Source organism: Lycorma delicatula, chromosome 3 (assembly GCF_047948215.1).
Source record: "Lycorma delicatula isolate Av1 chromosome 3, ASM4794821v1, whole genome shotgun sequence".
Classification (NCBI taxonomy): Eukaryota; Metazoa; Arthropoda; class Insecta; order Hemiptera; family Fulgoridae; genus Lycorma; species Lycorma delicatula.
In genome coordinates this window covers 26503710-26528049 of record NC_134457.1, presented here as the reverse complement: position 1 = coordinate 26528049, position 24340 = coordinate 26503710, and the positions used below count along the sequence as shown (strand labels likewise).

The 24340-nt window shown below is 32.0% G+C and overlaps 2 protein-coding genes across 2 annotated transcripts in view; both read left to right on the top strand.

Annotated features, from left to right (window-relative positions):
- The first annotated feature begins 2146 nt into the window (after positions 1-2146).
- COX5A (Cytochrome c oxidase subunit 5A) lies at positions 2147-2842 on the top strand. The gene has a single exon (XM_075359577.1). The coding sequence runs from the start codon at positions 2266-2268 to the stop codon at positions 2722-2724; it is 459 nt and encodes a 152-aa protein (XP_075215692.1). The 5' UTR covers positions 2147-2265; the 3' UTR covers positions 2725-2842.
- Positions 2843-2996: 154 nt separating this feature from the next.
- The window catches only part of LOC142321471 (nucleoside diphosphate kinase homolog 5-like), a 28479-nt gene continuing 7135 nt past the window's right edge, over positions 2997-24340 (top strand). Inside the window, exons 1-2 of the mRNA XM_075359576.1 lie at positions 2997-4131; positions 18181-18490. Coding sequence (XP_075215691.1) covers positions 3940-4131; positions 18181-18490 — 502 coding nt within the window. The 5' untranslated portion in view covers positions 2997-3939. The remainder of the gene's footprint in view (positions 4132-18180; positions 18491-24340) is intronic.

Here is a 24340-nt window from a genome sequence, read left to right as displayed (position 1 = left end):
AACCATTGTTGTACACATGACTAATAGCACAGAACATGTGATGTCTCTCTGTAGTGACTATATTTCTGTTTAAATATAAATTTAACCTTATGGTTAAATGTCATACAAGATGGTGGTTAGTTCTGCCATGTCTTGATACTTTAGCTTTAACCGCTCTCCACAGAACTCTTTCATAACTATAACTTTAAACTTAATACTAACTCTAACGAGTGGCGGCTTGCATATAGGCACTGCGAAACTGCTGCTCCCCATATTTCCACTTGATATTATCAATAACATTTTATATAATGAGTCCTTTTATCTTTAATTCTTTCTTTATACTTGTGCAATATGTAATCCTTAAGCTTAATGTCAATAGCCATCCAAAAAAAAAAATCATTCAAAAATCTTTGTATGGAACTGTGCACTTCACAGTTCCAATAGCATGGTATTTTGGCTGTTGTGCACATGCATACATAGGAAGCTGCACGCAAGGAAGAGAGAGAGAGAGAGAGAGAGCACTGTCATTCCCATAGTGCTGGTGGAAGGTAGTTGTTTTTTTTACTCCGCATGTGTATGGAATGTTACTTGTTCGTTCCCTTTTGTAGTTTGGTCAATGAAAGTGGTTTAGTTGTTTTTTCAGTATTGATCAGAAGATGGCAGAAAGTAAGGACCTTTTGATTGCCAAATCTGTCCAAAAACACACTGCAAGAGCAAAAAAAAATTTAATTAGTAAAAACCAATTATGTATTTATTTCTATGTACATAGAGATTTAAATTAAGCACCATTGGACTATAGTGTTTTTAAGCGGACATTCTATTAAGTTATATAATAATACTAAAAAAAATTATGTGTATTGACATTTTATTATTTATTTGGTTAAATTGAATACCGTATACAATATTCTTGAATGTGATAAAAGTGTATAATTAAATTCTTAAACTTCTTTCAGGTATTCTATTTGACTTTTTTTTTCAGTTCTTTTATTTTACAGAAAACTTTAATCGTGGCATTGAAAAGGCCCAGGAAAAAATTTTGTGGACCAGCATCCCATTAACTTTTGCTACGAGCCGCCACTGACTAACCTCTCTGCAAAGAACACATTAGTATTTGTACAGACCACCATAACTCACAAAAATATTTGCTGACTAGATAGTGGGATGTGGACTTTGTTCTTGCATGGATCACACTCTTTCTTACATTAAAAGATTTTGTGTTTTCCTGATCCTAAGCATAACAACTATGGTATATTAAAAAAAATTGAAGTTCATCTAGTAATTGCTCAAAATTACCAAAGTGAAGAATATTAAACAACTCGCAGAAAAAATGTTTTCTTAATTCTACTAAATGACTCCTACACATATAAAAAGTATATCTTCTATTTGGTTCTATAAATTATTTTGCAAAGTAGTTTCTTCTTCTTCTTGATGTAGATATAATTTGATAATATACTACAACATAACACCTAATATAACATTTACCATGCAATGTAATATATTATTTACAGATTATATTCATTGTTAAGCCCACTACCAGCTTTAAAAATGAATTTACTGACCTTCCGTTTTATTTTGATTAATAAATAAAGATGCTAAATAATTTTTTTATTGTATTTAGTGTCAGTAAAAAACGAAATCGATAAATACACTGAACAAAACCTCTATAAATTTAAAGCAATAGAAATTTTCTGTCGCGCCATACTGACACTGATTTTATCTTAGTAGTGTAATAATATTATATTACGGTTTGTAAAGAATTTTGGTGGAAAGATTAATCTCCACCAAAATCGTATTTTCATTAATAAAATAAGTTTTTTCTATAACTTTTGTATATTATAAGATAATAAGTGGCAGATCGTCTTAATGAAATTATATGTTTATGTTATTCAATAGGTTTTTTGCGTATCTTTGGTTCACATTTTGTTCACCTGCAGAAATTTTACTGTATGGTTAGGTAACGTGATATAATACTAGTTGAAAAATACATATTTCCACCTTATACGTTCTTAAGTTTTTTTATTTATATTATAGTAGATGTCAACTAATATGGTTAAGATCAATTAATATTCATTTTATTTTAATCACTTTTAAAAATAATATTTAAAATATTAAATTATTATTACAGTGTTGATGTTAACAATGTAATGATTTTCGGATTGGTACTACTGGTAGGTACGTTTGACCTTCCTTCTTCACTCTGACATTTTCTAGGTGGAGAGATCGAGTTGTGTTAATTAGTGGAAGTGGTTCCTTATTTCATCTTTGGACAAGTGCACATCTCCAAAAATGTTGCGAGCTCTAGCATCGACCGTTCGTTCTACAAGTAGAGGTATTCTTGTGCAGGGTTTAAAACCAGTTACTGCAGTACCTGGTCGATTTTCACATGGCGAGGCAGAGAGCGATGAGGAATTCGATGAAAGATTTGAAAAGTATTTTAATCGGCCCGATATTGATGGCTGGGAAATCCGTAAAGGAATAAATGATTTACTGGGGCATGATGTGGTACCAGATCCAAAAATTATCTGTGCTACTTTGAAAGCTTGCCGTCGTGTGAGTGACTATTCACTTGGTGTTAGATTTATTGAAGCTGTGAAATTCAAATGCGGTGGTAAAGTTAATCAAATATACCCGTACATAATCCAAGAAATCCAACCTACTTTGGATGAATTAGGACTTGATACACCGGAAAGCTTAGGTTATGACAAACCAGAATTGGCGTTAGTTGATGTTGATGATATCCATTAAGGTAGTAATTTTAGAATTTCATGAGTTTGTTATTGAATTTGCTATGAAGGATGATAAATTCTGATTAGAGACTAAACTTTCTGTAGTTATGCTATAATAAAGTGTATATTTGTTCAAACCTTTGTGTTTTATTCTTTACAAAATTGATTTGTATAATTAGGTATGTAATATTTTTCTCTTAATCGTGTGTGGTACAAGGGTATTGTTTCAGAACATGACCTAAAATAAGTAAACATTGCAAATTTCCATATCTCTCTGATTTATTGCATATGTTTGAATTTTGCTAGTACAAAGTTTATGAAAGTTAAACATTTTAAATGTTACTATGATTTTTATCTTTAAACATTTATAAGTAAATGTTTTAAATTTATTTAGACCCTTAATTTCAATATAGTAACATCTATTTCATCTAAATTATAAATTTGTGTTATTTGTTTGGATTAGGCCTGTGTGTAAGTGTAAGGAAGAATAAGTTTATAGATTAAGTGAAATTTCTCTTTATAATTCTTGTTACTAGATAAACTGAAAGCCAAATTATTTTTCAATTTTATTATAAGTGCAATTAGTAAATTTGTTTTTCAATTATATTAGTTAATCTGCATTATATGTATATGACAAATTTGTTAATCTGATTTCCAGTTATATTTTTCTATCTGGACCTGTATAAAAATTGGTTGGGAAAATGAACTTACTTAAAATTTATAAAATTGTAAAGATAAACTATAATAGTTGCTAGAAGTTCCATTAGCTGTATATTGGAACTTAAATGATTATGAAATTAAAGTTGAACAGATGAAAATTTTTAAATTGCAGTCTAAATTTTTATGAAATTGCAGTATATAGTAAAATGTATGCTTAAAGCACAGATTACTTTTCATATTTTATGTTGCAAAACAATTGACATCCAAGTATTACTAAGTTTATAACTAACCTTCTTTGTAGAAAAATTTGCAAATGGATGGGCATATATTATTAAATCATATAAAATAATATATGTTATTATAATAATAATATATGTATAAAATTTTAATTCATGATTTCTTCTACTTGAAAAATAATTTTAATTACATGATTAAAAAAATCTATTCATTACCATTAACAGCTGTTTTTTTTTTCTTACCAAAGTGTAAGTAGTTTACTGTTGAAGAAAAAGTAATTTCAAACTGGGAATTAAATTATTTTCAAGGTGCATGGTAATTTTTTCAAACAAAATAAATGGATCACTATTGTAATTCATTGACATCATCTACTAGTTCAATTGATGCAGGCTTCCAGTATGTTGATTCAGAAACCAATGGTATTAAAGTAGTATTAGAATTAACGTTAGCCATAATAAAACCTGAAGCTGTAAAGAGTGCTTTAATAGTTGAGAAGATAATAAGAAAAGAAGGATTCAAAATTATAAAGGTATTTACAAAATAAATCCTAATATTAGCAAAATGGAAACTGGTATTTCTTTAGAACTTAATTTTTTAATTGGAATAATTTTAAAAGAATATTGATAGAGCTTTAATGAAAACATTCATTTGATTTGTTATTCACTAACCTATATATTTCAGACTAAATACAACTATTCTCTCTGATTATCAAATAAATATGATTGATAAGAATGAATGATATTCACTATCACGATAAATGAACGTGATTTTTATGATATACTAATGTAATGGATTTTTAGGTTATCAGTATAATGGCATTATTGTTAGCCCCAATAGCATAAATTATTGCTACAACTCATCTCAAGTTTGTAAATCCTTCACTAGTTCCCATTACTAATCTAGTAACAAATCATTAGTTGACAAGTGTTATCACGTTTTATTATTGTAATTAAAGTTTAATAAGAGAACTTATTTTCAATTGTTAACAATCTACAAGATCATTTGTTTCTATGAGTACTTCACTTTTTTGGCTTAATTTTCTGTTTGTGGTTTAGATTTACAGCGTAGTTAAGTTTTTAAATTAAGGTGTGCCATAATGGACGTACATAAAGTACTTAATTCCATCTAGCAAATCCTGAGAGTTATCCTTTATCAACAATGTCTGCTGGGCATATAGTTAACCCTTATGTGTTAAAACAATTATATCTTTGCCATAAAAATGAATACCTCATTGTAATTAGCAGGTATTTTGAGGTATAACGCTTTGATATATGTTAGCAATTACAAAACTGAAAATTTAATTTGGAAATTTTATTAATTAATATTTTTTTCTGTAGTTTATTTTAAATTTATTTTATCCAATAATTTTTTGATTGCCTAGTGCTTAAAAGCAGTGAGTACTGTAAATAAATCTTTTATCCTCAATTTTAATCCTAATTTTTGGACCTGTACCAAAAATAATTTTTTTTTTAACTTGAATTTTGAAGATTGAAAATGCAATACTATCTACTATTAGCGTAGTCAACAATGGGAGCTTTCTAAGTAAAAAAAGAGGGATTCGAGTAAGGAATTAGTATTTTTTTTTTTTAATTTCTGCTACTTTATTAGTTTTAAAGTAGTGCCTGTTAAAAATGTTATATGACAAAGCTGTTTAGCAAGGGGATCAAATAGATGCACATTTATTTATTAAAAATTGATTTTTGTTTTTTAGCAATTATACTCAAAATCATATTTGAATATATAATATATTGTTACACATATAACGTGACCACTAATGTTATTTTACAGATATATCTGGAAAAAAGCAAGCAAAAGTTTGCAACATAACATTTTACCACCTTTGCCCGTAACAGATTTTTATTTTTAAGTCTCATCCCCATTTTTTATTTAGAAAGTTCAACATGGGAAGTTTAATACTAGACACTGTTGGATTTTCAATCATAAAAATTTAATTTTAATTAAAATAGATTTTTTTAGTACAGGTCCCATTCAGTGTCCTTGTTTTTTTAGGGATTAAAGGTTTATTTATTAGGGTAATTATTTACTTCAATAAGTTGGCTCAGTTTGGTACAATGTTAGTTAACAAGAATAAATTATATTTTACTAAAAAAAATATGGTCCTCTCTTGTCTGGTGGAGTCGAAAATCAGGTAACTTAATTTTCTACAACCACCATATAAAAAATTAATTTACCAAAAACTATCCCTCCTCTTTAATTTCGTACAAAATTTAATGTCATCAGTGCCCCGCATATAGAAATTTTTTAAGCAATTTTTGTTGTGCCCTTGAGAAAAATGCAAGGGCAACGAACAGGTATATTCTTCTTCTGGAAATTCTGTTAATTTTTTTGAACAAAAGGGAACATTTCCAAAAACCCTGATACCAGCAAATATTTTGGCTGATCATTGCTGTATTTACATATCTGCATAAAAGTATCTTTTCAGAATTAAATTTAAAATACCGCTTATTAAGTGTGATCGTTATTAATGATTCTAAAAACTCAAAAGCTACTACATGAATATAAAAATGAAAATTTTTATTTTTTAAATATTACAGCATATTCATTAAACAAAATGTGTTGGAGTATTTAAAAAATATGTCCTAAGTGTATTAACAAATTCATTAAAAAAATTATTATATAGGGGTGATTTTATTTTTTTACAGTATGTTCATTTACTCACATTCTTAATTGAAGTCTTGTCCTGCTGTTACACATAAGGTTAATTTTTGTGAACAGATTAAAAAATTAGTTTTGTATCGTAAGATTTCATCCTTTAAATAAGACACTTTTACATATAAAATAGTTTGTAAAACTTTTAAATAGTTTTTTTTTTGTTACAGATGACTTAAATGCCTAAAGCTAGAGTTAATTACATATTTTTCATTAATACTGCTTTAAGACAGGAATATTGTAATGAATAATTTGGCCCACATTTTTCTGCAGCCTTGCATGAATTTGTATGAATTAGAAATTCATTTATTTTCCACATCACTATTAACAAAAAATTAAGATTATTTATACTTTACAGAATTGTAATTTTTTATCAAAATTATTAAACAGCAGATACTTTTAGTCTTAATTTTCAAAAAGTAGAGAACAGAAGTTTGAAATATTTTAGTTGTCGCAATACTAACAAATTATTAGTTTATTTTTAAGGTTCATGCTAAAAAAGTATCAGTGGTACTTTTTGTTATTAATTTTGGCTTTAATAACTGATTAATAGAATAACTATATATATATCTAAGTTACTGAAATCATTAACAGTTGTACCAGCTGTGCATCATAATTTTCATATTTTAATTTTTCTCTTGTTGCCCTTTCTTCCAAACAAAAATGGGGAGGCACCTCAAAATTTATACTTGTTAACCCTCGGTAACGACAGTTTTATAAAATTGTATCAGTGTGCACATTCACACAGTCAAAATTCATAAAAATTACATTTTCCAAAACCGGTTTTATTTTTGTTTTCTTACTTTTTCTCTGATAGAATTTGAATAATTTCTGATATCTTCCCATTTAATTTTGATTAAAATTCATAAAGCTAAACAAAATATTAAACTGATTAGAGATATTTTATAAAAACTGATAATCCTTCATCAATATTGTCAACTTTTTAACATTTAACTCATCCAGACATGTTATTAACCCATTCCTGGATGTTCACAGACTACCTTAATCTCCTAAACACCTATAATCTAAAAGTAATTCAGCATTGCATCAATGTTCTAAGATGTCTGTTTGTACTAACCCTCGAGGCACACATTTAAGCTGCCATTCATCAGGACTTGAGAGAGAATCTAATGTTTAGTACTTGAAAGAACGAAAATTTCGAGCAATCTGTAAGTGTAAAAATTAGGAAATAAACAAAAGGTTCCATATCTCAGAAGGAGTCGTTATATATTTCTCAAAAACTGCTTCACGAGTTTGTAATATTAAAATATCATCACAGACGTAAAGTTTAAGGTCCAAGTGTGAAATGACATAAACTTCAAAATTAAATACATCAGATTTAAGAGCTCCTGCTGATGTAAGAAAGGTGAAGAGATTTTGAAGCTAAAGAGAAATCTAACACTGAAACAAAAAATTATCCTACTGGAACAGTAGTAAATAGTTCTACAACTTTATATTTTTAACAAGAAATAAGTGACCAGAAGTGCAATAAGTCTTTACAATTAGCTGTAGCAATATCTAAAAAAGGAAGAGAACGACTGAGGGCATTTTTATCTAGTGGATTTACTAAAGAAAATTGAATAATGAGTCCAAAAAGAGAAAGTACAGCAAAAAAAAAAACTAGATAGTGAAAGTCCTTCTTCATCTTATAAAAAGCAGTAATTCAAAAACTGAGTTTGATTGACTAGAATATTAAAGAACAGTTACTGTATAAAAAGTTTCAAAACCATCATTGAGCAAAATGTTTTCAAAAATAGATTTATCTAGTGAAGTTATACAAAATAAGAAATCTAAAAAAAGCATCAGGTATTTCAAAGAAAAGAAAGGAAAAAATGGCAACATAAATACAAAGCCACTGACAATTATTAGAAATTTAGCAACAAAAAAAACTACCTTTGATAAATCGCTAAAAGAATGAATCGTAAAAAGAAAGCTAATAAAAAATCAGAAAATAATGGTGCAGAAAACAATAATGCTAAAAAAACTTTAGGTAAAGCTACAACTTATGATAAATACTATTTTCAAAAAAGAAAGAAAGTTATTCTGATCTATGTTCAGGTGCATCAAAATCAGTTGCTTAAGAAAATCTTATGATTAAAGGTTTATCCTGTAATTGAGAGCAATCATTCAACTTTCGGATCTGATTCTTTTTTCCAGCACCTATTTCTTACCTTCTGCTCTATCCAATATTAGTTTGTTTTCATCATCTGTTGAATGAACTAAACAATTCTGTCATGAGGATGGTAATAAAGAATCTCTTAAATCAGAACCGTCATTAAATACTAAATGTATATTTAAAACATAAAAAGCCACTCACTGAATACAAGTTTTATGGTCCTGAAAGAGAAATTGCAAGTGCTAGGTCATCTAGATCTCTTAGTCTGTACTATACTCGTGGGAGTTGACTTTTTGAAGGAATTGACAAATTTGATAAAATGAATAATGTTTGTGGTCAAAGTGTCTGCAGTGTATTTTCTCTTAGCCTGTCTGGAGGGAGAAGTCCAGTTTGAGAATCTACCGAAGAATGTAGTTCTTCGGTAGATTCACATTACCCACAAATGATCTGCTAGCTGAAGCTGCTTTCAGTTTGGGCATGAACATTTACTAAAATTATTGAAAGTATTGGGGGACTGAAAAAAAAGGCGTCGGAGTAAAAAAGTGCAGAAGTATATATTTTTTTTTTATAAAAGAAATTAGCAGGATGATGAACAGGAAATTATGAGATTTCTTTCTGTTCCTCCTATATAAAATAACCTCATATATCTGGATCCACAGATCATTACATGTTCAATATAATTCTTTCTTATCTAGTGAGCAATTGTATTCTTCAGATGTTTGAAGGAAAGAAGCCAAAAGGTCTGAAGTCATGAAAGAAGATGCAAATAGTTCCATACCTCACTTATGAGAGAGTAAATTATACATCAAGTATTATTTTAAAATGAAAAAAAAGTAGATTATACTTTTTTTAAGCCAGGAAATTTTTAGACAGAGTAAACAAAAAAAGTAATGAAAAGAAGAAACATAATATGGCCTTACTTATTGCTCAAGAAACCTTAGATGAGTTGCTGCTGTAAAAGGAAGTAAAAATTTACTTGTAAAAAAAGGTCCAGCACAGTCTGATACAAATTCTCCCAGAACCACTGAGATCACGGAGGAAGAATCAGGAGAATAGCGTATCTTCTCATCATCTAATCAACACTGTAAAAATGATTTTCTTTTTATATTTTGATAATGCCTGGTGGCCATTGGTTCTTACTGAGCTTCGGTGAATCAGGTGTCCTGTGGATGTCTTCTACTTACGCAAAAGTTACTTGCGTGATAGGAGGGTGAGAGTAATGTATGAGGTGTGTGGAGCAGGAGGTGATGCGTGACTGTTGTCCACAGGGGTCTGTTGTTTTTTGACAGGTTGCTGGGTATGGATTTTGGTGTGGGTGTTGGGTATGTCTGTTCGCGAGTTCGGAGGGAATTCAGTAAAATTTTGGGGGTTGAGTGGGAGATCATTGCGTGTGGTGTATAGAGGTGTTGTGGAGTCTATATTTGTTTATTATGCAGTTTTCTGGGATGGTATTTTGAGTGCGTGAGGGTGAAAAGTGTAGTATTTTTGAAGGCATAACAGTTGTTTGTTGAGTGTGGCAAGAGGGTACAGGACTGTTAGTGTGTGTGATTTGTGGTGTTTTACCTGCTGATTTGTTGGTGAGGTTGTGTGTAAGGATATGGGACTTGAAGTGAAACAGGATGAGGCTGAAGGATGCTAAGAAGGTTCTTTCTTTTTCTTGTTTAGCCTCCGGTAACTACCGTTTTAGATAATACTTCAGAGGATGATATGTATGAGTGTAAATGAAGTGTAGTCTTGTACATTCTCAGTTCGACCAATCCTGAGATGTGTGGTTAATTGAAACCCAACCACCAAAGAACACTGGTATCCACGATCTAGCATTCAAATCCATGTAAAAATAACTGGGTTTACTAGGACTTGAACGCTGGAACTCTCGGCTTCCAAATCAGCTGATTTGGGAAGACGCGTTCACCACTAGACCAACCCGGTGGGTTATGCTAAGAAGGTTGCGCGGGATGAATGTGTGGGAAGAAAGGTGGAGTGTGTTTATGAAAGAGCGTGTTACTGCAGAATTTTTTCAGATTGTGAAAGAGTGGATGAAATGGGATGGTATGATTTGGGGCATTACGGTGTTTACTTTCTGACTGGGCACGATAATTTTCAATAGTGGTTGTGTAGGAGGGGGTTGTTTAGTGAGAGTGTGTGTCGTGATTGTAGTACGGCTGAGGAGATTTTCTTGGTGTCATGTGCTGTTTGAATGTTGAGTTTTTATAGAGGTGAGATCTGTATTTCGTGAGGAGTAAGATAGGCTGAGGATTGAGTGATCATGTGTGGGTCTAGTGTCTTCTGTGATTGCATGTGAGGTGTTTGCAAGTAAGATAAGTCGGGTACGTGAGGATTTTGTTCATAAGAACAAAATGAGGGAGAGTTGTTTGTGGTTGTGTGTGTCTGGGTGTTTGTGTTTTCTTGTAGTGGGTTCCAAGGATAGGAGTAGGTGGCACTGTGTTGGGTCTATCCCTGGAGTCTTGAGGGTTTCTTAGCAGACAATGCTCCCAGACAGGGATTGTGGTTGTCGGGATCCTTTGGCCCCAGCATATAGGTCCAGGGTCGGCTGCTGCTCTGATTCTGGAGGGGCTGCCCACTGGGAGGTTTTCCTTGCCTGCAGTGGTGTTGAAGGGGATGTTGCCTGCTGGGCAACAGCCGGATCGGTCGGTGATGTGTCAATGCTGTCGAATTGGGGCATCATTGGTCGCTTTGGTTGGCTGAAGTCTTATGATGCCACTGCTGCTGAATTGGTTGTGGTTTTGCACTTTTTCCATTTTGTTGTGTGATACACCTGTGGAGCTGGGTTCCTGAGAAATGGTGTACATGTGACATGGGTTGTCAGCGTTTACATATGTATCAGCGGCTACTTCAAATTCATTATTACTGCACAGATCTTATAAAATTCTCATATTTTCCTCTGCTTTATCTAAGACTACAGTGTTGCATCAGGAAGCGATAAGAGTTTTTAAAACATTTTATTATGGTTTCCTCTTTTTTGTTCTTTACTGCCAAATGAATCCAAAAAACAGCATCAAGTACTGAAATTGATTTTGTGAGCTTATTAAAACTATTCACAGCATTCATTTTCCTAATAATCAATTGTAACACCATTCTTCTGTAGAACATTTTCACGGTGTAAATCATACCCTAATCCAGCGGTTGTGTGATGCTTGTGTTAGGTGGAAACCAGAGTAATTTAACATTAAACAATTGATATGAGGATGACAAGTTGCAGTATCAAGAAATAACAGAATTTTAATCCTAAAATTTTCATTTTAGGATTAAAATTGTTCAACCACTCCTCCATTATAGAAGTCAACCAAGCCTTTTTTTTTTTGTTAAAAAAATCAAGTCATAGGGAGTTTATTAACATTAATGTGAGAAAACACTATGGTCTTGCCAATTTACCGATTACGAACGGTAAAAAAGAAGTTTCACAGCCATGTTTGCACAAAGGAGGGCATTTGGGTGTTCTTTTGACATTTTTATATTTTTAACGCTAGCGTTTTAGTCAGCAAAGTTTTAAAAATATTCCTGTTTCATCACAGTTAAAAATGTCATTTTGATCGTAGTCAACCAGAATAATAAAGTTTTGTATCCTGTTCCATATCTACTGACTTATCGACATCACTTTCTTCTCTACAAACTTCATTCCAAACGATCTTATGTCTATTTTCAAAACTTTCAAACCATCTATTAGAAACTTTAAAATCAGGTTTGTTTAATTTTTTAGCTAACAGTAAAACTTGGTTTTGTAAAATAGGACCAGAAGTTGGTAAATGTTTAGATCTGCTTCTAAGAAAGCATTCCCATAGCAGTTCGTTTATTTCCTCATATCCAATAGTTTTCTGCAATCTTTTCATATTCGCATTTTCTTTTAACCACTCATCCATAATTTTTCTATTTTTTTTTTTTAAAGTGTGTCGATCTGAGTTTTTCTGCTATTAAACATATCCATTAACTGATGTATAATCAATTTATCTTTATTTATTTTAATAAGTTTAACTTTTTTGTTTAGTATTAAAGTAGTGTTTATACCAGATATTTTGGTGAATTTTAAATCAAATTTATAAAATTACGATAAACCGATTTGGTATGCACAGAAAGTATAGTAGTAATAAGATACAGACACAATACACAAGAGTACAACAAAGCACAAACACATTAATTGTTACACAATAAAAACTAACACTAATGTCGGGTAACTTGACATACACGACTAGATTACAAGCAAGTAAAACCCGAGGAGGCGAGGAGCCACATATTTACTGAATGGCAGGAGAGGTGGAGGAATGCAAAAGAAGGACATTAGAGCTGTATTGATCCCAGAGGTAGCTGCATGAGTCAATAGACCACATGGGGAGGTGGACTTCTGGACGGCTCAGTGGCTAACTGGTCTCAGGTCATTTGGGGTCTACCTCTGCAGGATTGGAAGGAAGCATACGGATCAATGTTAGTAATGTGAAGAAACAGAGATTGTGGAGCACACCTTTTTCATGTGACCCAGGTGGAAGGAAAAATTTACCATGTGGCTGACGTTTTGGACTCGCCCAGGAGAGTCATGCAGTTGATGCTCTTGTCCAGTAAGGGTTGGACCCAATGTGCTCAGTGGTTTATAAGAGTGCTCCACCAGAGGATACTGGAGGGCAGTGAGGATGTCGGTTGAAGGCGGTGCTGGATGCCAGCCTTTGGGGGCGGGTGGCGGGGATGCCTCGCTATTGGGGGAGGCATCCCACAATACCAGTGGCTCCTGTGGGATGCGTTTCTGCCATATCAGGTTGGCATAGCTGTTGTGCAGGGTTAAGAAGAGTTCACATGTGTAGTGTATATATTGAGTTGTAAATAAAGTGTGAATGTCATGTGTAAATTGTATGAATGTGAGGTGTGCCTGTGATGCACATGGTCTTAAGGTTGTGTCTTTACATCGGTTCCAGCACCACATTGCATGAGGGAGTGGTTTTTTAGTGGGTCCCACTGCAGTAGGCGGTGAACCCCACACACCCAGTATGTACGGGCTACTGGGCGTTTGATTTAGGAAATGTTTCCCATTTCTGACGTAAAACAAAAAAAAAAGAAGTAAAATCCGACTGCAGAATTGACAGAGAAGAAGCATAGACAAATTGTCACACAGAAAAAAAGACATTACTTTTGTGAAATGCACCACTATAGCTGTTCTGTGTTTGTGTGTTCAACAGCCAATTCACCTACATTTTTCGTAACTTATAGGCTAGTCATTTTTAATCACCTAAAAATTCTGATAAAATAGTCAGTTTTCCTTCCTTAGTATCCATAGTTCATACAATATATTTTCCGTATTATTCAGGGTGCCTAACTTCTGTTTCCGTGTTCTTGAGATTCCGTAGTATACAGAATGATTATTTACATTGATTTTTCCATTTTTTTAACAAGAACAATATTATTCTCCAAAATGGGAAGGTTTCCGTCTTGAACAGGTTTCACTGTGTATTGTTAGTTAATATGCTACATTATTAACATATCGATATATTTTTTGTGTTTTGAATGGAAATGTTAAGTTTACTTCAGTAAATAAATATGGTTAAAAATTTAATTTTGTCATTTTTTTTTTTTTTTTGTAGATGTTCCCATTATTAATGGAAATGAGTAAATGATTTTTGCTGTAACAGCAAATGCTATTGATAAAACAATGGAAATGAACTACAACATAATATGTATCATGTAAAATTACGTCAATTTCATGTGTTTATCAAAATTATTCCTGTTAATCCACCCTTCCTAAATAGAAATACAAATGTCATTAAGCCATTTGAGCTAAAAATTATAAAATAGAAAATCTGATGTGGACACCACATGACTTCTTGTATGCCTATTAAATTATATATACATGTTTTTAAAAGTATATAAAATGTTATTTCATTAATAACTTATGATTTTTTTTTATTGTTATTGAATTTATATTTATTGTAAGAACTTTTTTTACAATCAGACATTAATAATTATTAATAAATCAATATATTTAAATTAAAAAAAAAGAAAAAGGAAATGAAGTCTGATTCGAACCGATGTACCTTCCCTTGTAAGAAAAGAACCAAACATTTCATTAACTAAAATTTTATTTGGTTATAACTCTGGAACCATTGAAAATAAATACCACATGATATATCGTTTGAAAAACTCTCAATGAGGGCTTATTGCTGCAGTTAAGAAAAAGTCCGAAATCCAAATTTTTGGGGATTTTGGGCTTTTTTGGACACTTGGTCCAGTCGATTGCAATCAAAAGCAGAGGTGCACAACTAGATGTTACAACAGTTGTAAATCCAAAATTTCAACATATTACGGCTAATCATTTTTGAGTTATGCGAGATACATACATATGTTCGTACAGACATCACGCCGAAATTAGTCAAAATGGATTCAGGGATGGTAAAAATGTATATTTCCATTGAAATCTAAAAACCAAAATTTTTTTTTACTTTGTACAAGGAAGTAAAACGTGGTGATTACCACTTGTACAATTTGTAAAACTATTGATTTGTTTTTAGTTATAATTTTGTATGAATTTTTGTATTTATGAAATAACACACCAATATATTCTACACAGGATTATTGAATCTTTCTTACTGTTTCAGAAAAAACTGCCATATTATTATTTTTCTTAAAAGAGGCTCAATGACCTCCACTGAGGCTACTGCCTCCTCTTCCACTAAAAAATTTCAGTGACCTGATTTAACAAGGGACTTTGTAGCACACATAAATATTGACATTAGTAAAACAGTTCCCAAGGTTTAGGAGTTCAGAAAAAATACAAGATCAAACCAAAATCTAGAAGTAAACAAAAAACAAGACTTGTTTCACCAATATTTTTAAGAGTAGAAAATCAATTTATAACTCATAATTAAATCAGAATTTTTCTAAATTAAATACTATTTATAAATTTTTATTATCCAGAAATTTTTTCATAATTTGTGTAACTCTGATAGTAATATTCAGAATTCTGAGAAATATTATTATTTTGTCTTTATGAAAAAGCTGAAGTAAGTGTATTTATTTGGTTGGTATATTGTTCACTCATCCACTCTTTCTTCAGTTGTGCAGTAATTAAATCTTACCTTCCAACTTAAAATTGATGAACTATTCAGTGTATAAAATGAATTATATTAATAAATTTGTGTACGTCTAAAAGACTGCTATGAAGAATAATTAGTAATAATCGCTTACTATCAAGCCAAAGCACTGGCACCATTAAATGTTATGAGAAATAATAAAAGAAAAATACATTTATAAACAAAATCAAATTAAAAAAGAAAGTTTATTTTTATTAGTGTATTAATATCAGGTGATTCTGAATATGTGTGTACGAGTCAGTAAGTGTGTTTGTGATCAGAATATATTTTTAATTTAATTTTTGTAGTGTTTTCAACAAATAAAAATAAGTTAAAATTTAAAAGAATCTCTGACAAATAATTTTGGTGTATATTAAATGTCCAAGTCTTTTTATTTATGCAGGAATAAAACAATCTGTAATCTCTTTCTTGTCTTGTAAATCATTTTTTCTTTCATTTTTTAATTAGATTAACATAAATTGAGTGTAGAAATTTAAAATAATTTTAGCCCTTCAAAGATAGATTTTAGCTGTAGAGGGTACAATAAGTGATTTAGGAAGTTTTAGTTAGAATTTATTATTTCTTTTATAACATCTCTTTATTTTTTTACACATACTTTTTCTTGAATTTTGAGTGGCATGCACAATTAATGAGAAATGCTTTTCTTTGCAAGCTTTTTTACTTTAAATTTGTTAGAACTGCCTTAAAATTAATATTTAGTAACTTTTGTTTTCATGAACAGGAATTTTGTTTTTTATAAAACAGTATTGTAAACTAAAAAAAATGATCATTTTCTTCTATTATTATTATTTTTACAACTTCAGTTAATTTATGAAACTCAGCATGCAAAGTTGGATGTAGTATGATATTCTATCAACTTCTTTTTTTACCATACAGTTTGAATTATTAATTTGCTATACTTACTTTTAAACACTATCTCCACTTCCCAATAAGGGGAATATAGTGTAAGTTACAGTGTAATGTGGGAGATATTCGGATTTCTAGTTTCTAAATTTTTAATCTTATTTATTTTAATATCCTAATATCCATGGTTCCATATCAAAAATATAAAAAACAACCACTGAGCATTGTAATTATTTATACTGCCACATCTTTCATTGTTGACTTAATCCTTTTATTACTGGAGACAAGTAAAAATTTGTTCATCTGGTGGAGACTGTTAATCACATAACATTTAAATGGCATCTGAACTGACATCATAATTATAGAACCATACAGTAAATGAAGATTCTCTGATACTAATATCTTAAGTTATGATTATTTACATTACAGTTTCAATGAAAGTAATCGTCCCTCAATAGATAAGAACAAATTTTGTAATCATGATTTCATGTAATCATTTGTAACAATTTAATAACAATTCTTTCTGCTTTATCAAATCTTGAGGCAGTAATTCTTGAATTATTTGAATTTTAAATGTATGGAATTGTGGATAAACTGTAACATCTGCCTCTTTTCTTACAGCTATCTGATATTGTTGATCATAAAGATGTTAAGCAGAACAATGAGCTATATGATGGCATTTTGATCACACATTTTCTAGTTTAATCAGTAGTTGAATGTCAGCATCTTTCTTATTTAAAGCAGAACATAAACTTTTTAACTTATTAAGAAAGGTATGCAAATACTTAATATTTATTTCAATGTTAAAGTGACATCTGAACTAACATCAAGTCATAGTTATAGAACCACCTTTGAGAAAAACACTCAGTGGCAAACATGATATTCACACCCAGCTGACACTTTATGGAGACTGTAGGCTTTGAAATGCTGAATGAAAATGACCTCATGCTATCAATTTTTACCACAATTTAAAATTCTGAAACTAATTTGGTCACTCCCTATTTGAAATAAACTATATAATTATAATGCATAATCATTTAAACACCCACTAGTTTATTGTAAAAAAAAAAACATTCTTAAACTAGAAATTAATTGTTCCCTTAAGAAAGCAGTTTGAAGAATAATGGTGAGTTTGTAATTCTATAATTTCTACATCTGAAATAAATGCAGTTTGATTTAGTTCAAAATGTTTCAACGCAAGTAAATAAGTAATTTAGAAAAAACGATTATTTACAAATCTCCCATAAGCATTAATAATATTAATGACCAATTTGGGTACAGGTATAAAAAAAAAATGGTTTACACACTTACTTATTTTGGTTTAAAATTTGTTTTAATTATTCCACCAGATTGAAATCTGGTGGATAAAGAAATTTCTAATTGAAAACATTCTCTGCTTTATTAAATATCAGAACACAATGCATTTTTAAGTAGGTAGTGTATGTTATTTATTCTAGCAATAATCTTTTAAAATAAATGTATTTTTTGTCAAAGTTCAGAAAAGCTCAGTTGACCAATAGGGTGGAGATGGATAGCCGGATTGGTGACTGCTGCTATAATGTTCTCTTATGTTATACTATACCTTTTACATACTGTTATCAATGCCAACGGTGCTCAAGACACCTTATGTACAAAGTTCTACCATAGGTAGAATTACTGCAGTTATGCTACAGTGAATATGCTTGTAAGGCACAGCTACGGTAAATGTACATGCCTAGTCATTCCTACAGTTTATAGTATGGTTCTACCTAAGGTATAACTACTACACATCTTTGCATTTATGCTTTCTAAACTTTGACTATTATTTTGTTGAAAATTTTTCTCTTTTATAAAAATATGTTAATGTTACTTACATTCACAGAAAAGAATGGTCCACCTCACTCCTGAACAAGCAAGTGAATTTTACCTGGATGATTATGGAAAAACAACTTATCCCAAAATGGTGTTAGCCTTATCTGCAGGACCTATAATAGCATTATGTCTGGCTAAAAAAAATGCTGTTGAGGACTGGAAAACTCTTCTTGGTCCTTCTAGTGTTCTTGAGGCAAAAAGACTCTATCCTAATTGTCTTCGAGCGCATTTTGGCTGTTTAAATAATGACCTGAATGGATTACATGGAAGTGATACAAATTTTAAAGCTGAAATAGAAATTCATTTCTTTTTTCCAAAAAGTAAATACTTTTACAATACTATTAACTAAATTTAATTGCATTTTAAAAGACTGCCACCATTTTATTGCTTTAATACCAAATAGATATGAATATATTCAAATTTAAATCTTTTAGCTATTTTTTGTGGACCATCACTTGCATAGTTTCATTTGGAATCTACCCGCTAAAAAAAAAATACATATGAGTAGTTTTAAATTTACAACCCAAACTTTATAAGTGGTATAAAAGTTTCCCAGTTATAATTTTAATTGTATTTTGATTTGTTGTACTTGTGTAAGCATGTTCTTAAGATGTTAAATTTTTACTTACTTGATTGTATTTGTAGTTGTTTAAACATAGAATTTCAAAAATACTAATAAAATCAATTGTTCCCTTTACCCAATTAATGTTACTAATGATTATGTATAAGATCTGCACCTGCTTTATACTGAAATTGATTCAGATTCCAATAATGCTGATTTGTACTGTGCTAACAGATAGTGTGTATTAAATCCTGAAGTATTTTTATGTAGGCTGAATGTAATGTATGTGGTAACGTAATGGTATACTAAAAAATGGAGCTAATACTTAATATTATAATGAGAATATAATATATTATAATATAATAATAATATATATTTATATTATAATATTATTTATTATAATATATGATGCAAGAGTGATTTGTTATTGTTAGTTTAAAATTATGTTTAAAAAAGAATGGTAATAGTGGCACTCCATTTATCAATATAAATATGGAAATTTCTGCCTTTTTTTTCTATAGTCATTAACGTCCAAATATTATGCAAAAAATGGTTATATTAAAAATTTTTTGAATTAATGACTTCATTCTACATAAATTGTCTAAATAATTTTTTTTTTGTCTTCAGTCATTTGACTGGTTTGATGCAGCTCTCCAAGATTCCCTATCTAGTGCTAGTCGTTTCATTTCAGTATACCCTCTACATCCTACATCCCTAACAATTTGTTTTACATATTCCAAACGTAGCCTGCCTACACAATTTTTCCTTTCTACCTGTCCTTCCAGTATTAAAGCTACTATTCCAGGATGCCTTAGTATGTGGCCTATAAGTCTGTCTCTTCTTTTAACTATATTTTTCCAAATGCTTTTTCTTCCATCTATTTGCCGCAATACCTCTTCATTAAAGTTTATCCACCCATCTGATTTTTAACATTCTCCTATAGCACCACATTTCAAAAGCTTCTAATCTTTTCTTCTCAGATACTCCGATCGTCCAAGTTTCACTTCCGTATAAAGCGACACCCAAACATACCTTTTTAAAAAACTTATATTTTAACAAATTATATTTCTTACTGAAGGCTCGTTTAGCTTGTGCTATTCGGCATTTCATATCGCTCCTGCTTCGTCCATCTTTAGTAATTCTACTTCCCAAATAACAAAATTCTTCTACCTCCATAATCTTTTCTCCTCCTATTTTCACATTCAGCGGTCCATCTTTGTTATTTCTACTACATTTCATTACTTTTGTTTTGTTCTTGTTTATTTTCATGCGATAGTTCTTGTGTAGGACTTCATCTCTGCCATTCATTGTTTCTTCTAAATCCTTTTTACTCTCGGCTAGAATTACTATATCATCAGCAAATCGTAGCATCTTTATCTTTTCACCTTGTACTGTTACTCCGAATCTAAATTGTTCTTTAACATCATTAACTGCTAGTTCCATGTAAAGATTAAAAAGTAACGGAGATAGGGAACATCCTTGTCGGACTCCCTTTCTTATGTTCTTCAATTGTTACTGTTTGGTTCCTGTACATGTTAGCAATTGTTCTTCTATCTCTGTATTTGAACCCTAATTTTGTAAAAATGCTGAACATTTTATTCCAGTCTACGTTATCGAATGCCTTTTCTAGGTCTATAAATGCCATGTATGTTGGTTTGTTTTTCTTTAATCTTCCTTCTACTATTAATCTGAGGCCTAAAATTGCTTCCCTTGTCCCTATACTTTTCCTGAAACCAAATTGGTCTTCTCCTAACACTTCCTCCACTCTCCCTGAATTCTTCTGTATAGAATTCTAGTTAAGATTTTTGATGCATGACTAGTTAAACTAATTGTTCTGTATTCTTCACATTTATCTGCCCCTGCTTTTTTTGGTATCATTACTATAACACTTTTTTGAAGTCTTATGGAAATTCCCCTTTTTCATAAATATTACACACCAATTTGTATAATCTATCAATCGCTTTCTCACCTGCACTGTGCAGTAATTCTACAGGTATTCCGTCTATTCCAGGAGCCTTTCTGCCATTTAAATCTTTTAATGCTCTCTTAAATTCAGATCTCAGTATTGTTTCTCCCATTTCATCCTCCTCAACTTCCTCTTCTTCCTCTATAACACCATTTTCTAATTCATTTCCTCCGTATAACTCCGTATTACAGTTTGCACTTCCTGTTTATAGCATTTCTTAATTGCCGATAGTTCCTTTTACTTTCTTCATCACTTTCATTCTTATATTTTCTACGTTCATCCATCAGCTGCAATATATCGTCTGAAACCCAAGCTTTTCTACCAGTTCTCTTTATTCTGCCTATGTTTGCTTCTGCTGATTTAAGAATTACCTCTTGCAATGTCCTCCTCAAAAATCTTCTTTACCTCCTCTTCCTCAAGCTTCTCTAAATTCCACCGATTCATCTGACACCTTTTCTTCAGGTTTTTAAACCCCAGTCTACATTTCATTATCACCAAATTATGGTCGCTATCAATGTCTGCTCCAGGGTAAGTTTTGCAGTCAACGAGTTGATTTCTAAATCTTTGCTTAACCATGATATAATCTATCTGATACCTTGCAGTATCGCCTGGCTTTTTCCAAGTGTATATTCTTCTATTATGATTTTTAAATTGGGTGTTGGCAATTACTAAAATATACTTCGTGCAAAACTCTATAAGTCGGTCCCCTCTTTCATTCCTTTTGCCCAGCCCGTATTCACCCACTATATTTCCTTCCTTGCCTTTTCCAATGCTTGCATTCCAATCTCCAACTATTATTAAATTTTCAACTCCTTTTACGTGTTTAATTGCTTCATCAATCTCTTCGTATACACACTCTACCTCATCATCATCATGGACGCTTGTAGGCAAATAGACGTTAACAATCGTTGTCGGTTTAGGTTTTGATTTTATCCTTATTACAATGATTCTATCGCTATGAAATATTCCACTCTCCTCCCTATCTTCTTGTTCATCATAAAACCTAGTCCTGCCTGCCCATTATTTGACGCTGAGTTAATTACTCTAAAATTAGCTGACCAAAAGGTCTAAATAATAATATGTTTATATTATATGGTATTAGTATAGAAGCTTGTTTTTTGTATAAGTTTTTAAAATATGGGGGGGAAGCTTTTAAAATATTATCTGCAAATTGAAGATTTCCATTTCTTGATTTGCAGAAATATTCTAGAATTTTGATTTTCTAGTAATTTTTTTTTCAACTTTATATTTTAACAAACTTACATTAGTTCATTAACAATGGCACACATCTTAAAAACATATTTAGCTGATAATTCAGCCATCATAAAAATCACTATACATTTTGGAGTAGGTCCTCGACGGGGAGTCTTATTCTTTAAGACTTTGGGGGTTGGCATCCCCACGGGCCTAGCCTCTGCAGCTTTTCTTTCCACTACACACTGAGCTGCAGAATACTTTACACTGTACACATATACTTCACCAAGAACACTACACAAATTACAACATATATATATTATATATACATATATAATTACATTTTCACTCAGTGGTGTTGCAACATCTTATGAAAGGCAACCGTAACCCAAGGTTGGAACTATCGTGGCGACGGGTGAATGGCTCTAAGTAGTGAGTCTCAAACGACGTTCTCTGGGCATCAGGGCAAACCCAGTTGTATTTAGCTCTAGCTCCAGTACGTGTGCGCTTTGCTGGAATGGTCCGTTATATCGCCGGTACTCGTGTGACCAAAATTTCAGTTCCAACAATAAATTCTATGATGGTTGGTGGTCCATCTGGAAAAACCACCAATTTTAGTCTAGTGAAAAAGCCTCAGTCAGCTTTGTCTGACGAGGATAATGTTACTGCAGAAGAGAATATAATAAATTCTCATATAAAATATAAGAATGTTCGTTTTGTTGTTCTTCGGAATAACCAGGAGGATGGCTCCCTTAAAAAGTTCTCAACTAATAGAACCGGTGACACATTTGTTAATCAGGAGATTAACAAATGTGTCACCGGTTCTATTAGTTCTCCGAAGAACATCAGAAAACTACGAGACGGAACAATTCTGATAGAAACATTTAATGAGGAGCAGAGTCGCTTCCTGTTATATCTCAGCAATATGGGCGGCATAAACATAAGTGCGACATGCCAGAAGACCCTAAATATCAGCCGGGGAGTAATTTTTTGCCGCGACCTTCTGGAATTGGATATAAACAAAATTGGTGATGAACTTCGTGCTCAAGATGTTGTAGAAGTGAAACGTATAATGAAAAGGCAGAACGGGATGGAAGAACTAACACCTCTTATACTGACGTTCAACCTTCCAGTCCCACCGGAAAAAATAGAAATTGGTTATCTTTCAGTTCGAGTGCGACCTTTCATTCCCAACCCTCGACGATGTTTCGAATGCCAAGGGTATGGTCACACGACATGTTGCTCAAAAACAGAGGTATGTGGTAGATGTGCTAAAGAAGGACACAATGATACTTACTAACTGCCAAGAAGATGAAAAATGTGGTAATTGCAGTGGTTCGCATACAGTTCGCTCACGAGATTGCCCAACTTTTAAGGAAGAAAAGGCAATTCTCAGAATCTCTACCGAGCAGAAACTATCTTTTCCGGCGGCACGGAGAGAATATAAAAAAACTATTAACTCAAGAAACCTGGTCAAACTAGACGTATCTTTTGCTGCCGCTACATCACAACAAGCTCCTACAAATTTAAGTAATCAGCCATGCGGATCCTGCAGTGAGCTAAAAAAAATTGTTCAGATGTTATCTGATCAAGTTGCCTCACTAACAGCCACTATTTCAGAGCTGACAAAGATGAACAAAAAGATTTGGTTGCAGTCAGTGAATCCAACAGTGTAATCCCTATGAAAGTTCCTGTTCCCAAAGTTTTACCGGTACGGACAGGAATAATCCTAGCTGGCGGTGGTAAGCCATCTAATAAGCTCCCTGTTAAGGGATCCCACGAAACCATCCCCTCTGGGATGTCATCTGCGGCATTCCATTCTACTAAATCTCCTCCACCAGCACCTCATATACTGCAGGATATGGTTGAAGAACCACCACCACTCCAGGGCATCGGAGTTCTTTAAAATCAAAAATACAAAAAAGAAAAACCGAATCACGTACAACTAATTATTTATACTATCCTGAATTTATTTATCTATACCTATGAACATTATTCAGTGGAACGTTAGAGGTCTTAGATCTCGCATTGAAGATATTAGAGTATTGGTGCACGCACAAGATCCACTAATAATGTGTTTCCAAGAATCATCTTCTACAACATGATCCAATAACACTCAGAGGGTACTTCTGTGAAAGATACGACTGTCTAGTAAACAGTAAATAGTCACTCCGACTATTTTCATAAAGAATGGGGTGTCTGCTACAAGGATTCACTGGCGGCCACCCTGATTACTGCTGTCGCAGTAAAGGTCTCTATCCCCTTCAAATTGCATATCTGCAATTTGTATCTCTCTGTACCGAACTCTGAGTTCAGAGTTCAGGAGATTTGTGATATCTCAAATATCCTCACGCAAATACAATCTCCATCGTTAATAGTAGGAGACTTCAATGCCCACCATATTTCCTGGGGCTCAACCTTCTGCTCCACTCGAGGAAATATGATAAA